Source organism: Falco peregrinus, chromosome 7, assembly GCF_023634155.1.
Source record: "Falco peregrinus isolate bFalPer1 chromosome 7, bFalPer1.pri, whole genome shotgun sequence".
In the NCBI taxonomy this organism is placed as follows: domain Eukaryota; kingdom Metazoa; phylum Chordata; class Aves; order Falconiformes; family Falconidae; genus Falco; species Falco peregrinus.
Window position 1 is genome coordinate 3,036,855 of NC_073727.1, and position 23,030 is coordinate 3,059,884.

The 23,030-nt window shown below is 44.6% G+C and overlaps 1 protein-coding gene across 3 annotated transcripts in view; it reads right to left on the reverse strand.

Moving 5' to 3' along the window:
* Positions 1-216: 216 nt before the first annotated feature.
* SPRED2 (sprouty related EVH1 domain containing 2) overlaps positions 217-23,030 on the reverse strand; it is a 65,671-nt gene continuing 42,857 nt past the window's right edge. For all 3 annotated transcript variants that reach the window (XM_055810535.1, XM_055810537.1, XM_005232431.3), the window contains exons 5-6: positions 4,124-4,273; positions 217-3,714 (exon numbers count right to left, since the gene is read on the reverse strand). In XM_055810535.1, coding sequence (XP_055666510.1) covers positions 3,064-3,714; positions 4,124-4,273 — 801 coding nt within the window. In that variant the 3' untranslated portion in view covers positions 217-3,063. The remainder of the gene's footprint in view (positions 3,715-4,123; positions 4,274-23,030) is intronic.

Here is a 23,030-nt window from a genome sequence, read left to right on the forward strand (position 1 = left end):
CACCTGCCCCCTGGTCCCCATTGTGTTTGGGCGAGAACAGACTGTCCCCAAGGCTGGCAGTGTTTGCCACCCAAAAATGTGAAATAAATCAATAATTTTCCTCAGGAACGGCGAGGTTCTGGGGAAGTAGCTGTGGGGACATCCCCCTTTTCTTTCCCCCTCGTTTTCCAGCCAGCTAAATAACAATAAATAGCATCATTTTGACAATAAACGGCATCATTTTGATATGATGTATTTATATTTACATGGTACATTTTAAAGCAATAGCTACACTGATCGTACATATTAGAAACAATAAAAAAAGAAGTTAAGAACTAAAATGTACATCATACACTTGTATATATATTTTTTTTTTTACACAGAGGTAAAAAGGCTTATAAAAATCAATACAACAGGGTTTTAAGTTTTAGTATATAGATACAATAATGATGAGGCTTCAGGCACTTTAATTTGTTAACGTGAGCAATAGCTTGGAAAAAAACAACAAAAAAAAAACCCCAACACAAAAAAACCCTTTCCACAATAGAAAAAAAAAATTTTGGTTAATGTTTTGTTACCACAGATACAAAAATAAAATCTGAATAATTTCTCTCAAATGATTGATGTCAGTATTGCAAAGCTGACTGGGAGAACGCTACACACTGTTCAGCAGCAGTGTGGAAATTAAGGAGAAATATTTACAAAAAAACACCCATTTCTATCATTGTGCCCTTACACCACTGCCTTCACAAACCAAATAACACACGCAGCAAAATCTACAAGTATTACAAAAACCCAAGAGAAGAGGGAGGAAGGAGGAGGGGAAGAAAAAAAAATAAAAAGAGGGATTTTTTTTTTTTTTAATTTTTAGTTCCAGACATACGGAAAGGCTTGGAGTATGTCTACTTTGCTTAAATAAATAGGGGCACTTCAAGACCGGACAAAAAGCTGTAAGATCTTTTTGTAGTGTTGTGCTTTATAGAGAGATGATCTTACAGACGTTTGTTTACATGAAACAACTTTGAGAACAGAAATAAAAGGAAAAGGTTGTTCCATTAATTCTCTTTTTTTTTCCCGAGGCTGGCTTGATGTTTAGTAGACACCATTGAGAGATTTGTCAACTGCTATTAGGCACAAAATATTTATATTTCATTCAGCAAACCCAGACATATCACCCAGAGTGTAACACTCCATCCCTTTTCCACTATCATTCATTTTTTTTCCCAACTGAAAAAATCCCCAGCAACTGCTACAAATTAAGCCTACCAAACTCTATAGTGTATAAGCACATTGCATACTTAATTCATGGTTGACTAAAAAAGCTGTGATTAACTCTCAGAGGAACCGTTGGGACATTCCACCAAGAAAGAATGGCAAGCGTTCCTTTTACATTTATTTGGCAAATTAATAGTTTAAAAAAAAAAAAATCCTCTCTTTTAAGACTGATGTCAATGTGCAATAGAGGGAGGGAAAGGACATGCGCCCACTGGCAATTTACTGCAGAAAGAAATTATGGCAGGAACAGCAGTGCCAGCTTTGACAAGCCAATCCCTAGCTGCCTCAAAGTATTCAGATTGTACTATGCTAGTTAGAGCTCACTGCGCTAAATCTTTTTTTTTTTTTTTTAATAAAAATTATTTGGCTATTCCTTGTAATATATTAGAAAAATACTCTTTTTCCAAGCTAATTACAAGCCTTGTACACAAGACAACATGACATTAAAAAAATAAAAAAAAAAATTAAAGTAATCTTATCCTGCTGTATGCACCTTATGCATCCACTTGATAAATCTGGGTGGTGAACTGGGGAGGGGAAAGCCAGGGAGACACTTCGGTCTGGCTCCTGCAAAGACTCACATGCTTAATCCTACGCACAGACTCACAGGAACGCTGGCTGCATGCGCGATACATCGAGACATGTGTAAGCATCTGGAGGATTGGGACCGCAGGTCAAAAAATGGAAGTGGTGGTTATCATCCTGGCTTTTGCTTTTAAAAACCTGTCTAGATTGCTAAATGTAGTTTCTACTGTGGATGCGTATGTTCTCATGCTCATGTATTATACAGAAAACAAACAAACAAATACAATTTTCCATATAATCCACCACTTAATGCAGCATTTCCCCACAATAGTGCTTTTGACGTTGCATTGGTAGTAATTCTTTGCATAAAAACAATTTTCCTCATCTGGAACCTTAGTGTTTTATTCACAGATCATTACATGGCTGGCTAATGAAAAAGTTCCCTTTCTTTTGGGCAGAACTCTGAAAACACAGTTTTATTTTTCCAATGTTATTTAGGGAAAAAAGAAAACCCTAAAATTTAAGTTTCCCTTTCAAGTAGTGGTCTGAAATGATTACAGGTAAGGAGAACTACCAGATTCTCAATGGTTATGTGACTATGGTAACTGAGCCTTGCTTTCTGTTCACAGAGCTTTACGAACAGAGAAATAATTTCAGATGTTTGCTGAAGGAAATGACGATGGACTCTAGAAGAGAAACTGCAGTTTAGATGGCTATTTTGGCTTTGGAAAACAGAACAAAAACCCCAAAGAAAACCAGTGACAGAAATACTGTGTTGTGGTACAAGTTTGTTACTAGCACACCTTCTATACACACACAATAACTTGATGGCAAGTATCTTCCAAGTGAGATTTCATTCACTACACCACCCCGTTTCTATAAACGCCAAAGCTTGCTAACACGCTGATGGTACCGCACAAGCGGAGGCAAGACGGACACAACCTGGAGATGTTCTACAATCCACCACCATTTAAAGCAGTTCTTTCCTCAAACTCATTTTAACTGAAAAAAAAAAAAAAATTTTAAAAAAATGTACAAGACAGTCTGTTTTGATTACAGATTAATAATACAAAAGTCTATGCTGTAGGTTAGTTAGTTAGAACACTTGATGAGCAAATCAATGCAGTGTGAGCCCCTGACGACCAAATGTAAGATGATCCAAACTGGTGGTTTCTGGATGCTGCTGGGCACAGTGGCTGCATCAAAATGAGTGATCTCAGTGCTCCAAAACCAACGTGTTCCTTGAACTACAGGAAAAACGTAACACTTCGAATACATCTGTAGTCATCCAGCAGCTTTGTGTTTTCCACCACAGCACCTGCACATGACCCCACAGTGGTAACAAGCCCGAAGCGGCAAGTAACAGCACATACATGGAGCAATGAAAGACAAGGCGATAAGGGCCATCCACCGGAGGCAAAACATTTCATCACTGGTTTCGCACGAGCAAGGATCTATATAGTCTCCTTCTGAATCAGACATACAGTGATAGAGCATAGTGTCTGCACACCACATACAGCTCACTCGACGGATGCAAGTCTTGACGCGGTCTGGAGCATCCTGGCATTGACCCCGTTTATTCTCCTCATGGTTGAACATGTCCCTGCAGTACACACACCGCGACCTCTCACCATCTTCCTTCCGCCTGGGCTTGAATTTGACAGGTTGAGTCTTTATCACAGCACCTTTGATATCTTCACCCAGGTCAAAGTCCGAGTTGTCTACGTAAGGATAAGTGTATTCGTGTTTTGAGGCCTCGCTTTTGGCAAAACGTACGTAGGAGTCCGTGTCATCAGGATCAAAGTTCTTTCCTCGTGCTGGGGCATGGCGATAGTCCTCGTATCCAGTCATCCAAATCTTTTCCCGAGGGTTGATGCGCACTATCTCCTCATCATCATCTGGAAAGTTGACATGCCGATAGGATTGCGGTACTGACTGTGGAAGCAGGGATGGAGATGAAGAGGGAGAGAAGATAAATAAGCTCATTTTGCTATCAGCAATCACTGTCTCTTTGCTTAGAGAAAAAACAGTTATTTAATAATTTTAGTTTTCCTTCTTTGTACGCCCTTTACCACGACCCATCACAGAGTTTCAGCCTTCGGCTCAGGAATGGGTACAGCTGTCACAGACCTACGATGGTCCGTGTGCAGGTGGTACAACATAACATTAAATCACAGTATAAGCTTTTTTAAAAAAAAATAATCGAAAGCCATTTAAAGGTAACTGAGAAGGAAAGGGAGAGAAAGGAAGGGGGTGTCTTCCAGAGATGTGAGGGGAAAACCAACCACCAGTCAGCTATGGCAGACACAGCCGTTTAGGTGGCAACACTGGGAAGAAACCTTACTTGTTCTAGATGGTAGTGGTCAGAGCTATAATGGTCGTGAAGGTGTCCACGAGTGCAAATTCTTCGATGTTCGCAGGATGCAGGAGAAGCCAAAGTTCGCACAGGCTGTTCCCTTTTTTGAGAGGAGTTAGAGGAGCTATCTGTAGCATTCTGTTTTAAATGGAAAGGAAGGAGGGCAAATTGTCAAACATTCAGCTGTTATGGCATGCAGTATTAAAAAAGAGGTTTTGCCACTCACTGACTTCGCACACACCTGCAACATTGGCACCTTTGTAAAGTTTCACACAGAATACTTGAAAGAGGCAGACCTGTTGCCAGGCCATAAAATCTGTCACCACACATGTGGAAAAATAATGTCATAGCCTACCCATGACATATCCACCAACACCACTCATGTTCACATGGCGTGTTATTTGTTATACCGGGCATTGCGGGGTGATGAGTGCTCACGCTAGAAGCTACCTATGAAGAGCAAACTCCATCAAATGATGCAATCATGTCAGTCCTGTGGGCAGACTTGGACAGAGCATCTGTGTGCCCAGGCTACAAAAAATCCTGGCAATTCTGTTAACCTCCAGGCATCCCATTAAGCCAAAAACTCCTTTAAACATTCTTCTCCAGTCACCAAATTCCAGTTCATCACAGAATATTTTTTAAAACCTTCAGGGCATGTTCTTCTCATTTTGCCACTAATCTCTAATATGCAACAAATGTTACTTGTGTTGTTGTACATTCCTGGCTCACAGCGAGTACTTTTTTTAGGTTAGTTACATCATTACACAACAACGATCGTGAAAGGTGAAATATCACACAGTAACATGCTATTGCTAATACCTGCATCTTCTTAATAAATCTTCTTAAAAAATTTCTCCTGGAGAAATACACGGCGGGGGGGGTACCAGTCTTAGCTATCCTCTCTCTCTAGCCTTTCCTTGTTTCAATAGGTTCCATACACTATCCAGTCGTTCAGGATTTTGCCCATTAATTCGTTTCACAGATTGCTTGGACTTTTTCATATTAACATGAATATCAGAGGGCAGCTGTTAATACGCTAACAGATCAGGAGCAGGAAAAGAAGCCTCCATGCACAATGATCAGAAAAGCTGTAACACTGCACGTGTGTAAAATATTGGTGCTTTGTATTAAGAAAAATCTCTATTCTCTTCCAACTAACAAGCTGTGCTGCAGCTATGGTGAGGCCAAGGGAGACGTTTCCATTTGCCATGACAGTTAGTTAGAGACACAACTGCAACAGCAGAGAAAAGTTGTATCAGTAGCGGGAGAAGACCGGTTTTACCTGAAAAACCTTCTCTCCTTGTCAAGAATGCACTCTCTAAATATTATTTTCCCATGAATGGTACTAGACATATCTTCTACTCCAAGAATACAAGAACGCTCACTGTGGATATTTGTTTATTCTGAAAACAATGCTCTGCAAGACTCTGTCCAAAGGTGAGAACATCTTAAAGCATTAGAACAAAAAATACATGTTGATCCTCTTTAGCCAGTATAGCACTTAAAAGCACTGAACTCCCAGCTTACTTTGGTGAAAGCAAATATACCGATCTGTTTGCAGTGTGATGTAAAGCCAGGCTGGGTTATCTCAGGGGTACAACAAGCAGGATGAGTTTTGAATGGCTGACCCACCCGTTAGGGACAGACTTTCCATGCATGTCTTTGTTTTGGTTTTTTTTTGTTCGTGTTTTTTTGTTTTGTTTTAAACAAGTACGTAGAAACAGAACAACTCTTAAGACAGTTAACCACCCCTACAATGTAACTGCATTGATATTCAGGGTCTTTTTTTAAAAAGTGGTTTCATCAGCCCAGTCTTCATAACTTATTAAACAAAGGCATTTCAAACCTGGGGTTTAAACCCTTCAAAGCTAATTCTTGCGCCTTTAGGTCCTACAGTATCTAGCACATTTTGGAGATGTTTGAAAAGAAAATGAGCAGCTTCTACAACCAAGTACTTCATAGTAACATTAAGCTTCCAACCTGTTTGGAAAACCCGAGAAAAGTTAGGATTTAGTTACAACAGCCACTTCATATGAGCACCTTTCTGCAGCGCTGTGTGTGGTGCAGGCTCAGATGCTGAGCTGTAATTTAAGCTTCTCAGAACAACAACAGTAAGGCACACGCCCCATAGCCCGGGCAGCCGCAGCCTCAGCCTGCAGCGTGCTCTCAAAGTTAAACTTTGACTGGCATGAACCAAAAAGGAGGCAGAGCCTTAACACGGTGCTGTGCCAGCCAGCGGGACCCTTCACCTTCACTGGAACCACAGCCGAGCCCTGCTAGGATAAGCCTTTCATCGATACGCTCCAAAAACATTGTGGGTGCTCATGGCTGAAATAACGATGCCTGGGAAAATTACCCAACTGGTGGAGGTTGCACATACTGGCCTGCAACCCCCTCACCCTCCTAGATGAAAATAAAAATCCCAAACAGGATATAATTGCTAGATAATCTCAGTGGGGCAGCTGGGAGCTATAACCAGCCCTGCAAGCAGCATGCTATTTGCTGCCTGCCTCTCAGGGAGGGCAGTATTTCTGCAATAGGCAATTGGAAAAGAGGCTGTAGTGATTTTTATCTTGCCCGATTCTTATCTACCCTTGCTTTCCTTCACACCTTAATTCTCCTTCAGACCCAGCAGGGCAACCGAGCCTCTCCTCCACATGTGTTGACATGGCTACAAAACCTGTTTGCAGCATACCACAGAGGCTGTGGCTCTGGCCTCTGCTTTCACCTTATTAAAAAACTGCTGCATTTCCATGTTCAATGTCCTCAGATTAGAGGGGCACTTTGCCAACACAAACACCTACTCTAAGTGCCAGAAAGGGAGAAACCAAGCTATCCGAGACTAGGTCTCTGCTCGCTTGTCCGTAAAAAAAATTCACGTTGCCTCCTGGTTGGTGACACTAAAGGCAGCTGGTTGACAGTGTCTGCAGGGTTACCTTGCTGACCATCGGCTGGCATAAGCACTGTTACTTTCCGACAAGGTCCCTCACTGAAGCTTCGAACTTCTGTAGGAGAAAAAAGAGAAGGCTCTCGACACATAGGAATGAATGAAGACTGGGGAAAAAAAGGTAGAAAATACCTGCCTCCTCCCAAGCAGAAAGTCACCAACGAACCCCACAGGCTCCTCACCCGTGCTGGTGCGCATACTCATCAGTGATGTGAAGAGAGATGCGAACAGCAAGATGACACAGTTTTCTGATGAAACTTAAGTCATTCAAGGGCATAAAAATGAAAGCTGACCCTGAAAACTTGCTTAAGAATCTCATAATGCCAAAAGACTGGATGTTAAAAAAAAATAGAATAAATACCCCTAAAATGCAAAGTGATGGAAACACCTTGATCTGACACACATACAATGATACACTCTGAGCCAGCTGTTGCGGTCCAGGGAAGAGTTCTTGGGATGAAATCAGACAGCCCTGTGACAGTGTCAGCTTGGTGGCTCAGCAACAGATTAAAAAAACCCCAAAGAAGCAGCAACAAAGATGATCATCAAGACACTGCATGTATGTGCTGTGCTTCCCCAGTCTGTCCATAGTTCTGGCCCACCCTCCACCCTGTGTCAGTAAGGGTATTTCCACCATTTCTGCCGTGGTCAGGCCAACCGAGGACACGGGATGGCTTCACAACGCCTCCCTAAAAGCCTGGGTCTCTCCAGCCTGGAAAGAGATAATGGAAGGGACCATGAAGATGGGAAGGGGAAGCCTACTGAATCACGAGTCCTATGGGAACGTGAGTAAGGAAGAGATTATTCTTCTAGTAACTTCAGAATAGAAGCCTGCGAGGCATTCACTGGAACAGGCTCTGATAAAGGTCTAACAGAAGGAGGTGCTTCTGACAGACCCCATAGTTAAAACGTGGTTCAAGACACCATACAGAAACCCTCAGAAGAAAATAAATGACTGAGGATCAAAGGTATGATGATGCTCGACCTTCAAAAGCATACTGTTCTCTCAGTGCTGCTCCACTGGGACTGAACTTGGATTTGGTGACTGGTGAAAAACAGGCATGTTCTCAAAGAAAAGGCACCCTCATATTCAGGCAAGTGCCACTTCAAAAAATGATGGCAAAACTTTGTCAGAGATGGAAGCTGGGAACAACTTCTGTCTGCCCAGGATGAGACTGGGTCTTGGCTGGGATTTTCTACCACCAGCATAGCAGGAAAAATTCTGGGGAGGATGGTGAAGGGGGAAGATACGAGAGGTTTGCTGCAGGTCACATAAATACAAGACACTCACCTACAGGAATACATCTAGAAAGGGCACAGTCTTCAGAGCCAGGCTATTTCACCGATGGGAAAAGATGTCACGAACCGGTGAGCCACCGGTCTATCAGAGAAACACTGTCTTCTTCTAAAGCCTCTTGAAACCAATCCAGCTCCAGTATTTGTTTTTGAGGGGAAACTATTGAAAACATGCCCAGTAGCCACATAAGAGAAATGAACCCAAAACTAAAGTTGTTGGAACAGGGAGCCTGGTAAGAAACTCTGTTTCAACATGCCCTCAAATGCTCAATTAGAGAAATTTGTGCCGCACATACTAAAGCTTTGCGATTGCTATGGCGGTCGCGAAGTCTTGTGGTTTCACTGCTCGGATAACAAAATCATTAATCATGACCATAATAGTAATTTTGTAAAACCCGTGCAAAATATTTCCTTTTGCAAGTGAGCTGTACATATCCGAGTGAGCACACGTACTGCATGCTTGATATGGCTGCTCTGAGAAACACCACCGGGATTCTACATGCAAATGATTGCACTGTGATAATTTTTTTTTACAAAAAGTGTCCTTGTTTCCCCCTCAGACTTTCAGAAGTGGCTCACTAAATTAAAAAACCCTAGCCATTATTAAAGAAGATTGTGTTAATCATTTACTGCAGTTTACTTCTCATTGAAATGGATTTGCTACACAAGGACAGCTGGCTAATCAGGTGCCTAAGTAAAACTCTGAGATAAGCATCTATCATAAAAAATGATGAGAAAAAGAAGCCTGAACTGTACTGATCACCTTGCCTCTAATGGCTTTACAGAATAGGTTCACCCCATGTGATGCAACACCCAAGGGTGACTACAAAAAAGAAGAAAGATTCATCTCAAAATTATGAAGCAATACAATCTGTGGCAGCTTGTCAGAAATTGGTTGCCAGAGGGAAATTACGGAGCTCTGTCATTTTTAACTTCCAGAAGCGCTCTCCGCCAGCTAAAGCATGCACAAGTTTGCTGTCAAAAATAATTGTGCGTCAAGCAAGACGAGATGGTTTTTTTTTTCTCCCTCTAGGATATTAACGGTTACATGAGGTGGACAGGACCAGGGGCAACAGAAGTATCATGATGTTCAACAAGCAGTTTTGCAAGTCATGGACCTAAAGGAGTCGAAAACCTGTGCCAGCCTGGCCTTTGCAAAGCACAAGCCCTCTACAAGCTGACATGCCATGCTCTGCTTTGCTCGTCTCCCACTGCCGTGCGAGCCCACTCACTGCAGCACCCATATCTGAGGGGGACTGGCAACGTGCAGAATGGAAATGCAAAACTTGGTGGGGGCTCAAGTCTCATCTTCACCAAGGCAGCCTCCTGCAGCTGCCAAAGCTCCTTGGAGTGCCTCCTGTGTTCACATTGGGAAGCCTGGACATGTTAAAGAGGAGCCCATTGCTATCTTGTCATCTGAAAAGACATCCCCACCGTCCCCAGGACAAGAAACCCAGCTCCCTCCCCAGTTCACAGCTTGAGGATGACCCCGGAAAGATGACAGCCAGCAAACTGCATCCTCGCCCCGGCTGCAGCCCACCCACCTCCAGCCAAGACCCATGTGGTGACTCCCCGCAGCAGCCGGAGCCCTTTGTTTGTGCGCTCTGCCCAGGTGCAATCCCTTGGGAGTCCCGGCACAAGCCAGCTCTTCTTTGCTTGGCCCTTTTCATTCGCTGGAATAGGGGAAAACACAGCTGTGCTATCAATACGGAAAGGAAAGATGATAAAGTCGGCGAAATGGTACAGTAAGCGAGCAATACTGAGCTAAGAGCTAATCATAAGTTTATCTGCAGAGCCTCTGCTGTTTATGAAGTTTACAAAAAGGAAGTCTGAGAGTTATTTCGCATGCATGGTGAAGAAACTTCCACCTTTCCAAAGAAATTAAGATAAAATATAGTTTCCCAGAACTCCCTCAGCTTAATCTTGCCAGAACAAGTCCTTCCTTTCTCCTCCTGCCTTTTTTTTTTTTTTTTTTTCAATTTATTTAAGCCTAAAGAGACATAGCATGTTTTAATTTCACAGAGAGGGGAACAGCAAAAATCCTAAATTTGTGTCTCAAAACACCTCCTTCTCCCTATTAAGGAAATTAGAGAAGGAAAGAGTTGACATTTTCCATCCACCTCTAAGTGTGCCCCGTATTCTCAGAGCAGCCCACTTCAAAGGGGGCTTAGATAATCCAAGTCTTAAGAAAAAGGTTCAGTGTGAAAAATCTTTTGAGACTCCTGTCTCCTGAGCAGAAGCTTTTAATTTGTCACGGCAAGATAAAGCCACAGAAGAAAATGCTTTTGTCAAATTTCTGTTTGTTTCCTATCACTGAAGACAAGACAGAAATTGTATCGAAGAAAATTGCTCCCATACAGTTTTGAAACGTTTTGACACTCTCATCCACTGAGGACCGCTGGAATCTAGTTCTATTGCCTAGCAAAGAGTCTGAAGGAAAAGCTTCATGTTAGATCATATTCCAGTACAGTTCAGAGACAAACTGGCTGTACACAACCATTACAATAAGCATGGATTCAAGATTTTTCTGAAACCAGCACAGGACTATGACTTTTCAAATGTCTGGACTGTTTCCTCGTCACCACTCACACAAATACCAACCTGAAGTGCAGAAAGCTAGCTAGTTTTACTGCTACCTTTTCTGTTTTTATTTTTGAGTTTTGTGGTTATAGCTCTTAGTGCCAGTGGCTGTGCTGTCTGAAGTCAGCAAAGCTTCAGGAACGTTTACAAGGATTCAGTGCACAAGATCATCTCCGTTAAGCTAACGCTAAGCCCAATTCTGGCATCATCACTCAGTTCTGCATGGAGCACAGATGTGGCCTAACGGCTCGCTTCAAGGAGTAAAAAGAATATATGAGAATCAGACACGGTTAAGTGATACAGCAAATACTCAGATGTGGTAAGGGGGAAACCTCCGTGACATTTTCCTGTTTCACTACTGGTTGGTAATACAAGGAGTCAGACACATCACTGCAAAAGCTGGCATTTGAACAGATGCCCAGAGAAATGCCCGCAAAAGCCAGAGGAGGACTGAAGTAAAACAGTACCCCATTTTGCTCAGGCTCGGCCCACGACCAGAGGCTGTGAGTGGTTCCACAAAACATTTCCTTCCCATATGATACCCCTCGCCTTGTCCTTACTACACCACTGGGCTAGCGCACTGCTTCAATGGAAGAAAAAGTCTTTGCATCAGATACTTAGAAGGGAAACCCAGAATGTTGGAAGGGGGAAAAAAAGCCCCAGCTCCCAGGGGGGCTGCTCCCCAGGCAGCACAGCAATCCCATGGCACAGAGGCAAGAGTGGGATGGCTCTGCCTACCCACGAGGCGCTCGTGTCCTTGTCCATCTGGAGAGACTCTCCTTACCAGGACTCCTACATATCCTTCTTCATTCCTGTAACAACTCCTTGCTGTGGCCTGACAGGATTTCTCCATGTTGAGATGAGCTACATCACTTCAGCAGGATCTTTGTACCTAAGCTCGGGAACTGTTTAAACCAACCAATTGCTTAAAACCATCTAGGGCCAGAGGCAGACTTCTCCTGTCTGCATAAAGGGCTCCGTTAATCTGTTTATGCCTTGGAAATGACATCTTGATGCGGACTGCAGCACAGTCGGCATGATCAGCTGCCCAGTATTTGTGTTAGTAGCAAAGTCTCCCTCTTCTAACAGGTCATATTAGCCACATTACCCCAGCTGTCCTCTGCTAAGGCCAGGAGAGATGGGCACTGAGGTCAGTACCGCTGTGGGGAGGTGACGGTCCCTGCTTCTCCCTCCCACCACTCTCATCACCTGCTCCGTGTTCATGCTTGGGTGGAAAACCACAGGAACACAGCCCAAAAAATCATTTTCGGTCTCAGCTCCCTGACCCCAGCTGACCACCTGCAGAGGTTTGTGCCCTGATGGCACAGGAGGGTCTCCAGGCAAAGCAGGGGGCACAGACAGGTGGTCTGGAGAGGGAGGTGGGTGCCAGCTCCTCTTTATAAAGTCATCCACCTTTGACCTGCTTGCCATCAGCATAGCTGCAATTAATTTGGAAAGTGCCAGCTCCTAATTTTGAGGTGCTAACAGGGAACTTAGCACATCCAACGCTGCTGAAGAACTTTTAGAAGACGGGCAAGGATGCTAGGAGATAAAGGAGTGAAGCTCAGCCAGGGGGTGTTAAACACTGGACGTGCACAGGGGATGGCTGCGCTGCTGCTGAGCACAGCCGGGAACAGATGGCTCCACATAACTCACCACTGAATCTCAACTCTTCTACACAGAAAGTTTCCAAGGCAGGAGGAAGAAAATAAGATTGAGGGGGAAGAAAAATACTAATGAAAGTTAGATTAGCTAAACTAAAAGAACTGGTGCACCTAATCCATCACGTCTGTCTTTGCTATGTACAAATCCAACACTTCAGCCTTTAAATTCAGCAGCACGCTCCTCCTCTATGATATACCAGGTTACAAACAGAGGGGATAAAAACCCAGTTAAATGCAAACTTCCCACAGCACACTGATATGGTATTTTAAGAAGCCAGTTAGGGGTCATTTATTCACACAGTTATGAGCATCCACGTTATTTTAGCTGGAATTCACCACCAAAATAGAATCCAACAGCTGATGCAAACTTTTAAAATACCCTCTTCACATGCAATGCAAATATGTCAGGCTCCGCTTAAAAATGCAATGGTACTTTTTACTTCTGCCTTTCCTTCGCCTTTTGCAGACACAACCAGAGACAGATGAACTGCTTCCTATAATTGCTTCTGATTTAATTTTCATAAAAAATTTGCAAGATACAGGGCGAGCAGACCCTTGGCAAAACACATTAGGCAGGTGAGGGAAGGAAACAGGACTATTTAGATGCAGTTGTTTATAACGCATTTCTGTACCGGGCAGAGGTCCATTTTGAGCTCCCTGGACTCTTGTGTTCTGTTGTTCATCCTCAGTCACCACCAAGCACATGCCTCGGGGCAGAGGGAACACCATCCCGCAGTATTTTGTCAGTCAGAAGGTTGTATGGTGAGATTTTCGGGGTTTTTTTTTTCTTTTTCTTATTAAAGGGCTGAAAGTGGGAGCCTGCCACTTTAAAGGAAAATTATTCTTGAAGCTTCATGTAAAAGTACATTTCATTGTTTAGCTTTACCAAACTCCTCCTTTTCCTTTCCAAACTCTCCAAAAAAAGAAACCCCAAACAAAACAACACATTTGAGTGGATGCAAACAAATTATGGTTAGACTATCAAAACTCGGGTGTACACTTCAAGTGGCCTGAACTCTGTTTTATTATGGATTTTTTTTTCCCCCCATTTCTTTTCTACCTGTTATATGAGACAACAGATTCAAAACAGACTTGCAAGCGCTTAAACAGCACGTGGAAATTACAGGCTCCCTCATGAAGGGCAGGGCAACATAGTCATTTGCCCCGTGGTTCCAACTCAGCCCCCTTCCCACCACTGCCAAGAAGGATGCTCCAGCTCAGCACCAGGAGCCAAATGCTTTCCCCTGCCTCTAAAATACAGGGAGAGGCTGGGATGCCAGGGCTGAGCGTGGCTGTGCCTGCTTGCTGCTCCAGAGCCGCATCCCTCCGGCCCCACCAGCACTGCTGGGTTACGTGCTGGCTGTCGATCCCCTAATTCATTCTGCCACGGTATGGGAAGTGGTCAATCATTGCCATGTCCCCTGTCCAAGGCTGCCTCTTTCCAACAGCGTTTACACTCTGCATGGCATCTGCTCTGCCTGTCACCTTCGGAGGTGGCATCCAGGACTGAGCGAGACACCCCAAATGCAGCCAGCATCCCTGGTGCCCTCTCATGTGAGCGCTCCGGGACGAATGCAGCAGCTGCAGAGCCTGCAGCGTACACATATAGCTGCTCACTGAAAGCAGCTTCCTTGGGTTGCATATCACAATAATGGAAAAGGCCATTTTCTGCCTTTGTGAAACTTTCAAGCACCCCGTGGCCAAAAGAAAGGACTATACACTGCAAGGGCTAACCGCATAATCCAGATTAAAGAAGGAACCTAATGGAAAGCTACAGTAATATCAACTATGTGTTTTCAAGGTAAAAGTGTAACATTTGGCCCTAACACAATGCCACTGACATTGCCTCAGCTATCCTGTCGTCTCCTTCTTGTCTCAATCGAAAGCTGAATTTTGTGGTAGCAACATGAAGGAGGAAAATGCCATAAATACTAAGCCCGGCTCAGCCACGAGTACACGAACCGCCGTATCCGTACCACTGGCACAAGCACAGCAGAAGCCTGCGCAAAGCCGCCTTGCAGAAGGCAGTGTTATCCACGGCCAGGGGGTATGCAATGAATTTCGGGTGGCACGATGAACATCAGCGGGGTGGTGGAGGCTTTTTGCTGCCTGCTTAGCTGATCACTCTTACGGTTTCCCTTGAGCCAGCACTTCTGCTTCTCCAGCCCTACGAGCTGGCTTGAGGAGCTAAACCACCGGAAAAGTATTCACTTTCTTTTATAGGGCTTGGTTTTGGTTCACTTCCCCAGGCTGGCTCAGTGCGGGGTCAGCCGTGCTGGTAAAAGGGGGACGGCAGGAGCCCCTCTTTGCTCCACTGGCTCTCAGCGGTGCTGTGGCTAAAAGATGCATCAGTCAAGTTGCATCCCTCAGCTGTGGTTTCATACACAGCACTAAAATAACCCCTGCAACCCCGTTCCTGCTCCCCGACACCAGCTCCGCTCTTGGCACGGCTGTGCTGCAAAAGCAAGGTGGGGGGAACTGAGCTGGCTGGAAAATAACTTGCTTTTCTCAGGCGTCTTGCCTCAAATCTGGTCCCCCTTACATAATGCTGAAGAAATGCCCGGGGAACCACAGCTGAACAAAAAAGCGTGGCCAAAACAAGAAGGCCACAAACCCGGAGTACAAAACTCTGTTGACAAGCCGAGGTAGGCAAAACCGCTGCGCTGCAAACAGGGGAAAGACCAGCTGTACTTGCAAATGCTCCTCCTGGCTGAGGGCAGGGGATGGGAGCCACGCAAGGGAAAAAGCAAGGGCCACGGTGGCTCTTTTGGGGAGGAACAGCAAAGCCCACCCTCAGCGAGGGGTCCCTGCCATGGCTTTGTTGGCAGCCAGCAATTCCGGCTCCGCTTGTAGGTGCTCACCCCTCTGCATCCCCCCTTTATCTGGGCTGCTGCTATCGCCGGCAGGGCCATGCATGAAGTCCAACTAGTAAGCCGATCCAGGTTAAAAAACAATCCTCTAAAAAAAAAAGAATAAAAAAAAGAAAAAAATCTTTTCCCCCTGCATTTTACTGTAGGTTAAGAAAGGGCAATTTCATCTTGGCTACGTTTTGTTTCTGACACATTTGTGCCTTAAGCACACAAATGCACTAAAGCGTTCAGCTCCAGATGAATTAAAAGGGAACACGCTCATAAACAGCTTCGCACTTTAACTCATCACACAGTTTAACTACATTACTACACAGGCAAATTATTTCTTCAAAAGACAAGCATGCAGCTAGCTGATTGCAAGTGTGAAATGGTGCTACGACGCACTCGGGTAACAAATTCATCAGCGAGAAACTGCAGCTAGGGATGCACCAGTCAATTCACCCTTGGACGAGGAACTCTACAGGCAGGTTTGCTGGTGACCCTTCTCGTGCCGAAGCCTCAGGTGACTGCATATTACAAGGAAACAAGCTTTCTGTAATCTGAGGATTACTTAAATGAATGCACGTCTGGTTATACATAACAAATAATTAAATGGAGTATAAACCAGAAAGAGTTAGCACACTAAAATATGCCACATCATCACTTAAGCACAGGGAAAGGGGAAAGTGGGTGTTAAAAAGAGAAAGAAACAAAAAACCTGACCTAAATCTCTTTGAACTGCTGGAGCAAACTGAACAAAACCCCATACTTAACTGGTGCACAAACTACAACATTTACAAGTTCTGGCAAGATATAGCTATAAGGAAACTTCCATCACAGCAGAAGATCAAATTTCAGTTTCCTGCAGGATATATCCCAATCCCAGCGCAGGACCAACTGTGTTTGCATGTGGGAATGGTACAGAGCCAGAAAATACACTGCAAAAACGGTCTTGAGAGGAAGAATTGTGACAAGAGAAATTGCCTACCCTCAGCAAAGTAGCTCAACACATCCAAGTCGCTGCTATAATTAGCTCCATAAAAACTACACGACAGCGAGACTTGGAATATCTGACAGCAAGACCGGTATTTTCTGCTTAATAATTAGTTACCGAATAAGAGACGCCCCTCGCCTTGTCTTCACGCAGACACCCCAAACACCCCAAGCTCTCAGCAGGGCTGATATTTGCAAGAAAGAATCGCTGCTCATTTTTTGGGCTGCTGAAATTGGGCCTGCTCATGTCAGGGGGAAAAAAAAATCCACATCCTTTCTTACGGGTCTAGTTTTGTGCCAGCGAACACCTTTCTGCCTCCTCCACAAAGTGCCTGCCTGTGGCTGACCAGATTTCGGACCGCGTTCGCATCATCTCCCCGCCGGCGTGGCTGCGAGTGCCGGACCTTTGGGAAGCGCTGCAATACCAGTTGGCTGATCCTGTCCTTGCTGGGGACCTGGGAGTTTCAAGACTGTGTGTGGTAAAACAACCAGACTGATAGTTTGGGTTTGGGGGTGGGGGGGAAGCGTTATACTGTTTGAAAGCTTTAAACTGAAACAGTGCCAAAGAACTGAAGGTCAGTGCATTTGGGAGTTGCGTTAAACTGCGTACTCCTTATCTGCAACAAGAAAACCTTGCTTTGCCCATCAGAGGTTGACCCGAAAGCAAAAAAAATAGTATGATAAATACAATAAAGCAATACAGAAATTGTGCAAGACCTCTGCTTCCTCCTCGTTCCTTCTAACGACAGCAAATAAAGCTTCAAATCTACCCCACGGTTCTCTCCCCTACCAGTTTCCCCTCACTTATCACTTCAGTACAGCTCACGAATCTGTTATATACACAAGAATAAACAGATTATATGTTCTGTGTACCTCTGCACCACAGCAATTTTCCTATTTCCTTCTGTCCAGATGACAGGCTGCAAGTAAGCAAGGACAATCTATAGGCTGAAGACGACGTTAATTGCCCCTACAGTTTTGAAAGACTTAAAGAATTAAGAGCAGCTGCCATCCCATATGACAGCAGCGATATCTCTGTCTCGGTGACAATCATAGTAAATTATTATTGAGTATAGCTTGCTTGTACCGGTAGAAAGAGTAAGAAAATAAACGGGTTAATTTCCAGCATCACTTAAAAGAAACAGGAGGTCCTGAAGGAAAGGGAGAAACACAACGCTATAACAAAAAAAAACAAAACAAAAAACCACCCTGAAAGCCAGAGAAAAACTTTCCACTTGACTTTCCCTACTGAAAAAAATCTCTTTGAGCACTGGTATCCATTCCCATTGAGCAACGTGAATTTGTTGTGGGCAAAGTTAACCTGCAGAAAGGCAGGGGGTGGGGGGAAGGAACACAGAGAAGCTGGCCTTAAAATAGCTGCACATTCAGGACCTTTTCACTGTTTTAGCAGTATCTCTCCTGCCTCCCAACCCCTGGCATAAAAGCAGGCAGAATTCCCCTGATGCACCCCGGTATTAATGGGAGGAAGAAAATAAACCAATTAAACTCCAGCTAAACCAATGACTTCAGACGCCGGGACTACCCTGGAAGTCAGTCTGCTGGAACAAAGCGAGGCAGATTTCACGGCACTGAAGTGTGAAGAGCGAAAGCCGTGTTCAGACATGACAAGCGATTGCTAAGCTGGCGTTGCACTGACTGTTCAAGTGTAGGGTGTGGATGCCCAGAGCACTGCGTACATACAACTTGAGAGACCCAATTATGAAAAAATAGGAATAAATCTTAGTCCGGTTCATTGCTGAAAGCCAGGAAAGGCTGAAAGGCATGGGTTTTTGGTGGTTTTGTTTTTTGAAGGAGGGATTTGAGCCTGCTGGTTTCTGCGTGTGAATTTCTCTCTTCTTGGCAAGTACTTTTTTTCCTTTTAAAATCTGAATTAGAATAGCTGTGGTTTACAATGCAAGCCCAAAATCCAGACATCAGAGGATGTGGCTAGCAACAATGAACCCTTTGGCTGTACATGCACAGCACAGCTGGCTGCTGAGCAGGAAGAATAACATAGGTATGGCCATCTAGTCCTACTGCTGGGACAATCCCCTCATCGCCTCCCTCAGCCTCACCGAGCAAACAAGGTGGATGTGCTCGTGGTGACAACCTACCACCCCCATACAGAGAGCTCTGCTCCTCCAAAAGGCATTTTTCCTTTGTTACTCTAGCTTAGCCTTAAGAAAAAGGAAATTGCAGGCTCCTGCGGCTCCTCAATCCCCGAGTGCAACTCATGAAAAAAAATAAATCTTGCAACTCAGTGCTTCCCTCCTCTCAGCAACATCGTTTGCCACGGAGGGGCGGGACGAGAAATGCTCCAGCATCATACAGAACTTACAAATATATTCCAAAGTAATTGGACTGGGTTTCTACACGTCTACTTTAAAGAAAAAGAGCTACAGTTGTTCTTTAAAAGAACCATCTGAACGTGAAACAACCAAGCCAGCAAGAAAAATTAGATTTAGTGTTTATCTAACTAACATAAATCTTATAAATTTTAATAGCGGGGCTGTAACACGCTTGAGGCCCACATGGGAGATGAAAGTAGGGAAAAGGTTTCATGGAAAGACAGCAGGGAGAAATCTGTTTTTTTAATTAGGAAACCAGAAGAGATGCAATGAGAACTGTAACATTAACATCTGCCACGATCCTCACCGCTACGGTGGCGAATGGGTAATTGCGTCTGTCCCTTAAATGCCTGTCAGCAACATCCATGCCACATGCAAACTTCCTAACTCAAACATCCCTGAGCACAGGGGCTCACGTTCATGCCGAGAAAAAGGCACGAGGGGCGCAGGATCGCTCCAAACATGCAACTTCATGGTGAAAATCTAAGTCTGAAGACTTCTGTGGGAAGCCCAAGAAGAAAAGTGGTGGCAGCAAGATCTATCCACATCACCTTAGTGAAGCAGGAGAACATTTTCCCCATTTGTAGTTGGGGAACGAAGGTAAGCAAGCTTTTAGCCAGAAGTCAGCAAAAGAAGCAATGGATCGAGGGCAGGCATCTTTAAATGCCCCCCTGTAGCCCAGCCATGCATCTCTGGATCACGCCTGCTCTACCTGCAAAATTCTGCAAGTCTCGTTTTGAACAACACAAGGATTTAAAAAAAAAATTATTATCGATGACATGAAATGCCTATGATCGCAACATGCACATCAAAACTAGCATGGCTGAGTTTTGTTGTTTTCTCCTATATATCCCTGTTAATCCAGAAGGGGACTGCAGTAATTTTTAGGTTCACAAACCAGAGCCGACACGGGAGCTGTTGCTCCTCCTGCCAGTGGGTGTCTTTTCTTCAGCGCTAAAGCAGGCACAAGGCTGTGGATTTATCCGAAAAACACATGAGCAGCATTTCAGCTGAGCTGGTCATAAGGTTTCGGAACAAACACCTCTGCTTTTTCAGATGGTTTGCTAAAAGAGACCATTTCAGGCACTCTGCAGACTCTGGAAGACATTGACCTTTCTCTCCTTGGACTGAATTCACATTTTTCACTTCATGGTCAGTGGGATTATTATCTGTAATTGAAAGTAGAAGTGTAGATTAAGGAAAAGATTTTGCACAAGCTTGATTATATGGCGAATCCTGCGGCTGAGGAACTGCAGAATATATTCAGTCCTTATTAAAGGTTATTTCTGAGATGACTGTTAATTAAAGAAGGCTGAAGATGCAGGCTAGATGGATGAAGACAAACAGAACAATCTCAGACCATCGCAATGACAATGTTTCCCCCAACGGAGACAGAACGGATGGCTAGTCTTACTCAGATTGCATCTCTTGAGAGGACGATTTATAATGTACAAGACCGGAGAAATTTATTTGCTAACATATGGAAAACATTTATGGGCCCTACTGAGGATCTGGAATTAAAGAAACACAACTACATATTGTTAAAACTTCTAAATGGAGATTTCATTTTAGAAATAAGCATTTTCCCCGTCAAGTCGGTGGCAGTTATTTCTATATACTTTTGCTTTCTGCCCTGTCAGGTATAAACTTCAGAACAGAGGTTTGTATCGATTCAGCTAGTTGCTGTAGGCCTAATCCACAGGAACATTATTAGATGGCAAAGTCCTGTTTTTAATGATATAACCCCTGCTTCAGAACCATGGATGAGCAGCATACACCGCAGGGATGGGGGCAAGGTACTGCTGCCCAGGTTCTTGTCTTGGCACTGCAAACTGCAGTGATGGGAGGAGATAAGGCTACTGGTACCCGTGATGTTTCCCAAGCAAATGCTTACAGCACCACAGCTGCAGATAATTCAAACTCAAAACCAAAAAAAACCCCACCTTCTGGTACAAGAAAACGATCCTCCATTAAGCCACACAAGATCATAGCCTGAGGGAGAGCTCTACCTCTGGGGCAAACCTTCTCTTCCCCATGAAAATAACTTGCTGGATGCCCGGAAGGGTTGCGTGCTGGCTGACGAATAAACGAAATGAATGATGTACGAGTCGCACGCACAAAAAACATGCACAGAGTCATCATCCCACAAAGTGGTACTGAAGCTAACTGGACCAGGAACAGTATAAAATAAAAGCCCTGTGTCAATCACCATCCAGCAGCCGAATCAGGGGCAGTGCTTATATATATATATGTAAGGAAGGTGGCTGTTTTAAAGCTGGTACCATTACACCGGTGCAGACATCAGTGCTGCCGTGCAGGACAAAGCTGGGCTGGCCGCCTGCAGAGGAGTGTAAGAAATGTCAAGTTTTGGACCACTGTGGTTAAACAGATTGAAACATCTTGAAGGAGAGGCAGGACCTCGGGCCAAATATTTGAGGCAGCAGCGTAGCAGCAATGGCTGGGATTTTCAGAGACGGGTAAATGACTGATTAAATGACTCAATCATGCAGATGCTTTTGAAAATTCTGCCGCACGCAGTTAAGTTTATTCATGCATGTGTGGGAGAGGGGGAGGACTGTGAAGATTTTAATAACTACCTTAGGAAATAAAAAAGAACAAATGTACTTTCTCTTTAAAACAGAGCAAAAAAAACCCAAACCCCAAAAAATCCACTGCTGTGGCTGGGGGAATGAGTTTACAGGAAAGCTATAAAGAAGATTTGTGTGCAAGAATGACCAAATGAACTATGATATCCAAGTCAAAAAGAAGCGCAAAGAAAGAATGAAACAGAAGGGTAAAAATAAAACACATCACAGCCCTATCGATTTCTTCCAGACTCAAACCCCTCCACACTTCAGTATGTTATTTCTGGCTTATGCAGACTCCATACTCCACTGTCACCTACCAGGATAAATGGGAAGCTGAGAGCTTAAGGACCGCAGGAAAAGGAGAGACTTCATCCCGGGAGAGCAAGAAATATTGGGGAAAAAGATGCTCCTAAAGCCTTATTTTTGGAGTATGACAACACGCCTGCCCTGATGTGACAACCTCACCAGCCACCACGTGAGCTACCACCATCGGTGAGGTCCCTCTCATGCTCCAGAGACCACGAAACATGTGGAGAGAGCTGCCAGGCAGGGCACAGCTCGACGTGAGAACGTCCCTGCGGAACCCAACAAGATGGCAACTGCTGCTGAGGTCTCCCTCCTTGTTAATGCTATTGAGCAGCTTGTTCCTCCTTCTCCGCCAAGCATCCTACCCCATAAATATCTGCACCATGGGGGGTTATCTGTCACCTCCCTGGGGTCAAGTAGGGGGGAAATCTCTCACAGTTTTGGCTCCTCACTTTGAATGCAGGAGTCTGAGTGATTTCAATGCAGCTGGAGCACCGCTGATCCAACTTTCCCAATGTAAAGCAACACCTACTTAAAGGCAACAATTTCTTCCTCCCGGTAAAAAACACCCTACGAGTTTAAAAATCAACACTCAACCACAAGAATGAGCTTGTGGAGAAATCCAAGAGCACTCCCAGGTGCCTAAATGTCAGCTGGCTGGATTTTAGTAAAAATATCCTTTCCTATTTCCACAGGCTACTTTGCTCTGCTTTTACACTGAGTAATTCCATGTCTAACCCGGCCAGAGCTGGCACACATCTGCCCAAGGCACATTTCGACTGTCATCCCCTTTCCGACGAGTGCAGAAGAGCCGCACGCACGTCCAGCACACCCATCCACCCCAGCAGAGCACAGCCTACCCAGTGAAGAAAACAGCACAAATCCGTAAACTGCTCCAGCTCCAGCGGTGCCTCCCCCCAGTCCATCCCATCCCAGTGCCTATAAATCACTTCTGGCAGGTAGTTGGGAAGCAGCTGCTAATGACAGTTTTGCTGCGGAGCGCAGGAAGTCACCTTTTAACCCTGCCTGCTGTTGTTTGTCTCCCAGAACCATGACAAAAGGACAGATGCAGTCGACATGCCAGCCGTTGGGAGGATCCGGTCACAACGCAGCAGGGAACCTGCCCTGGTCCCACACCATCACCCTCAAAAAAACACCTTTCAGCTTCGGCTGCTTCCTGGTGCATCAAACAGCTTGATGCCTGTCCTCGGTTTTTCCTTGTTTGCCCTGAAGATGCAGGAAAGCATCCCAAAGACGACTTTGAGTTTGCTGCTGCTGCGCTGAGGACATCCCACCTTCCACCCTCCTGCCAGCCGGTCCC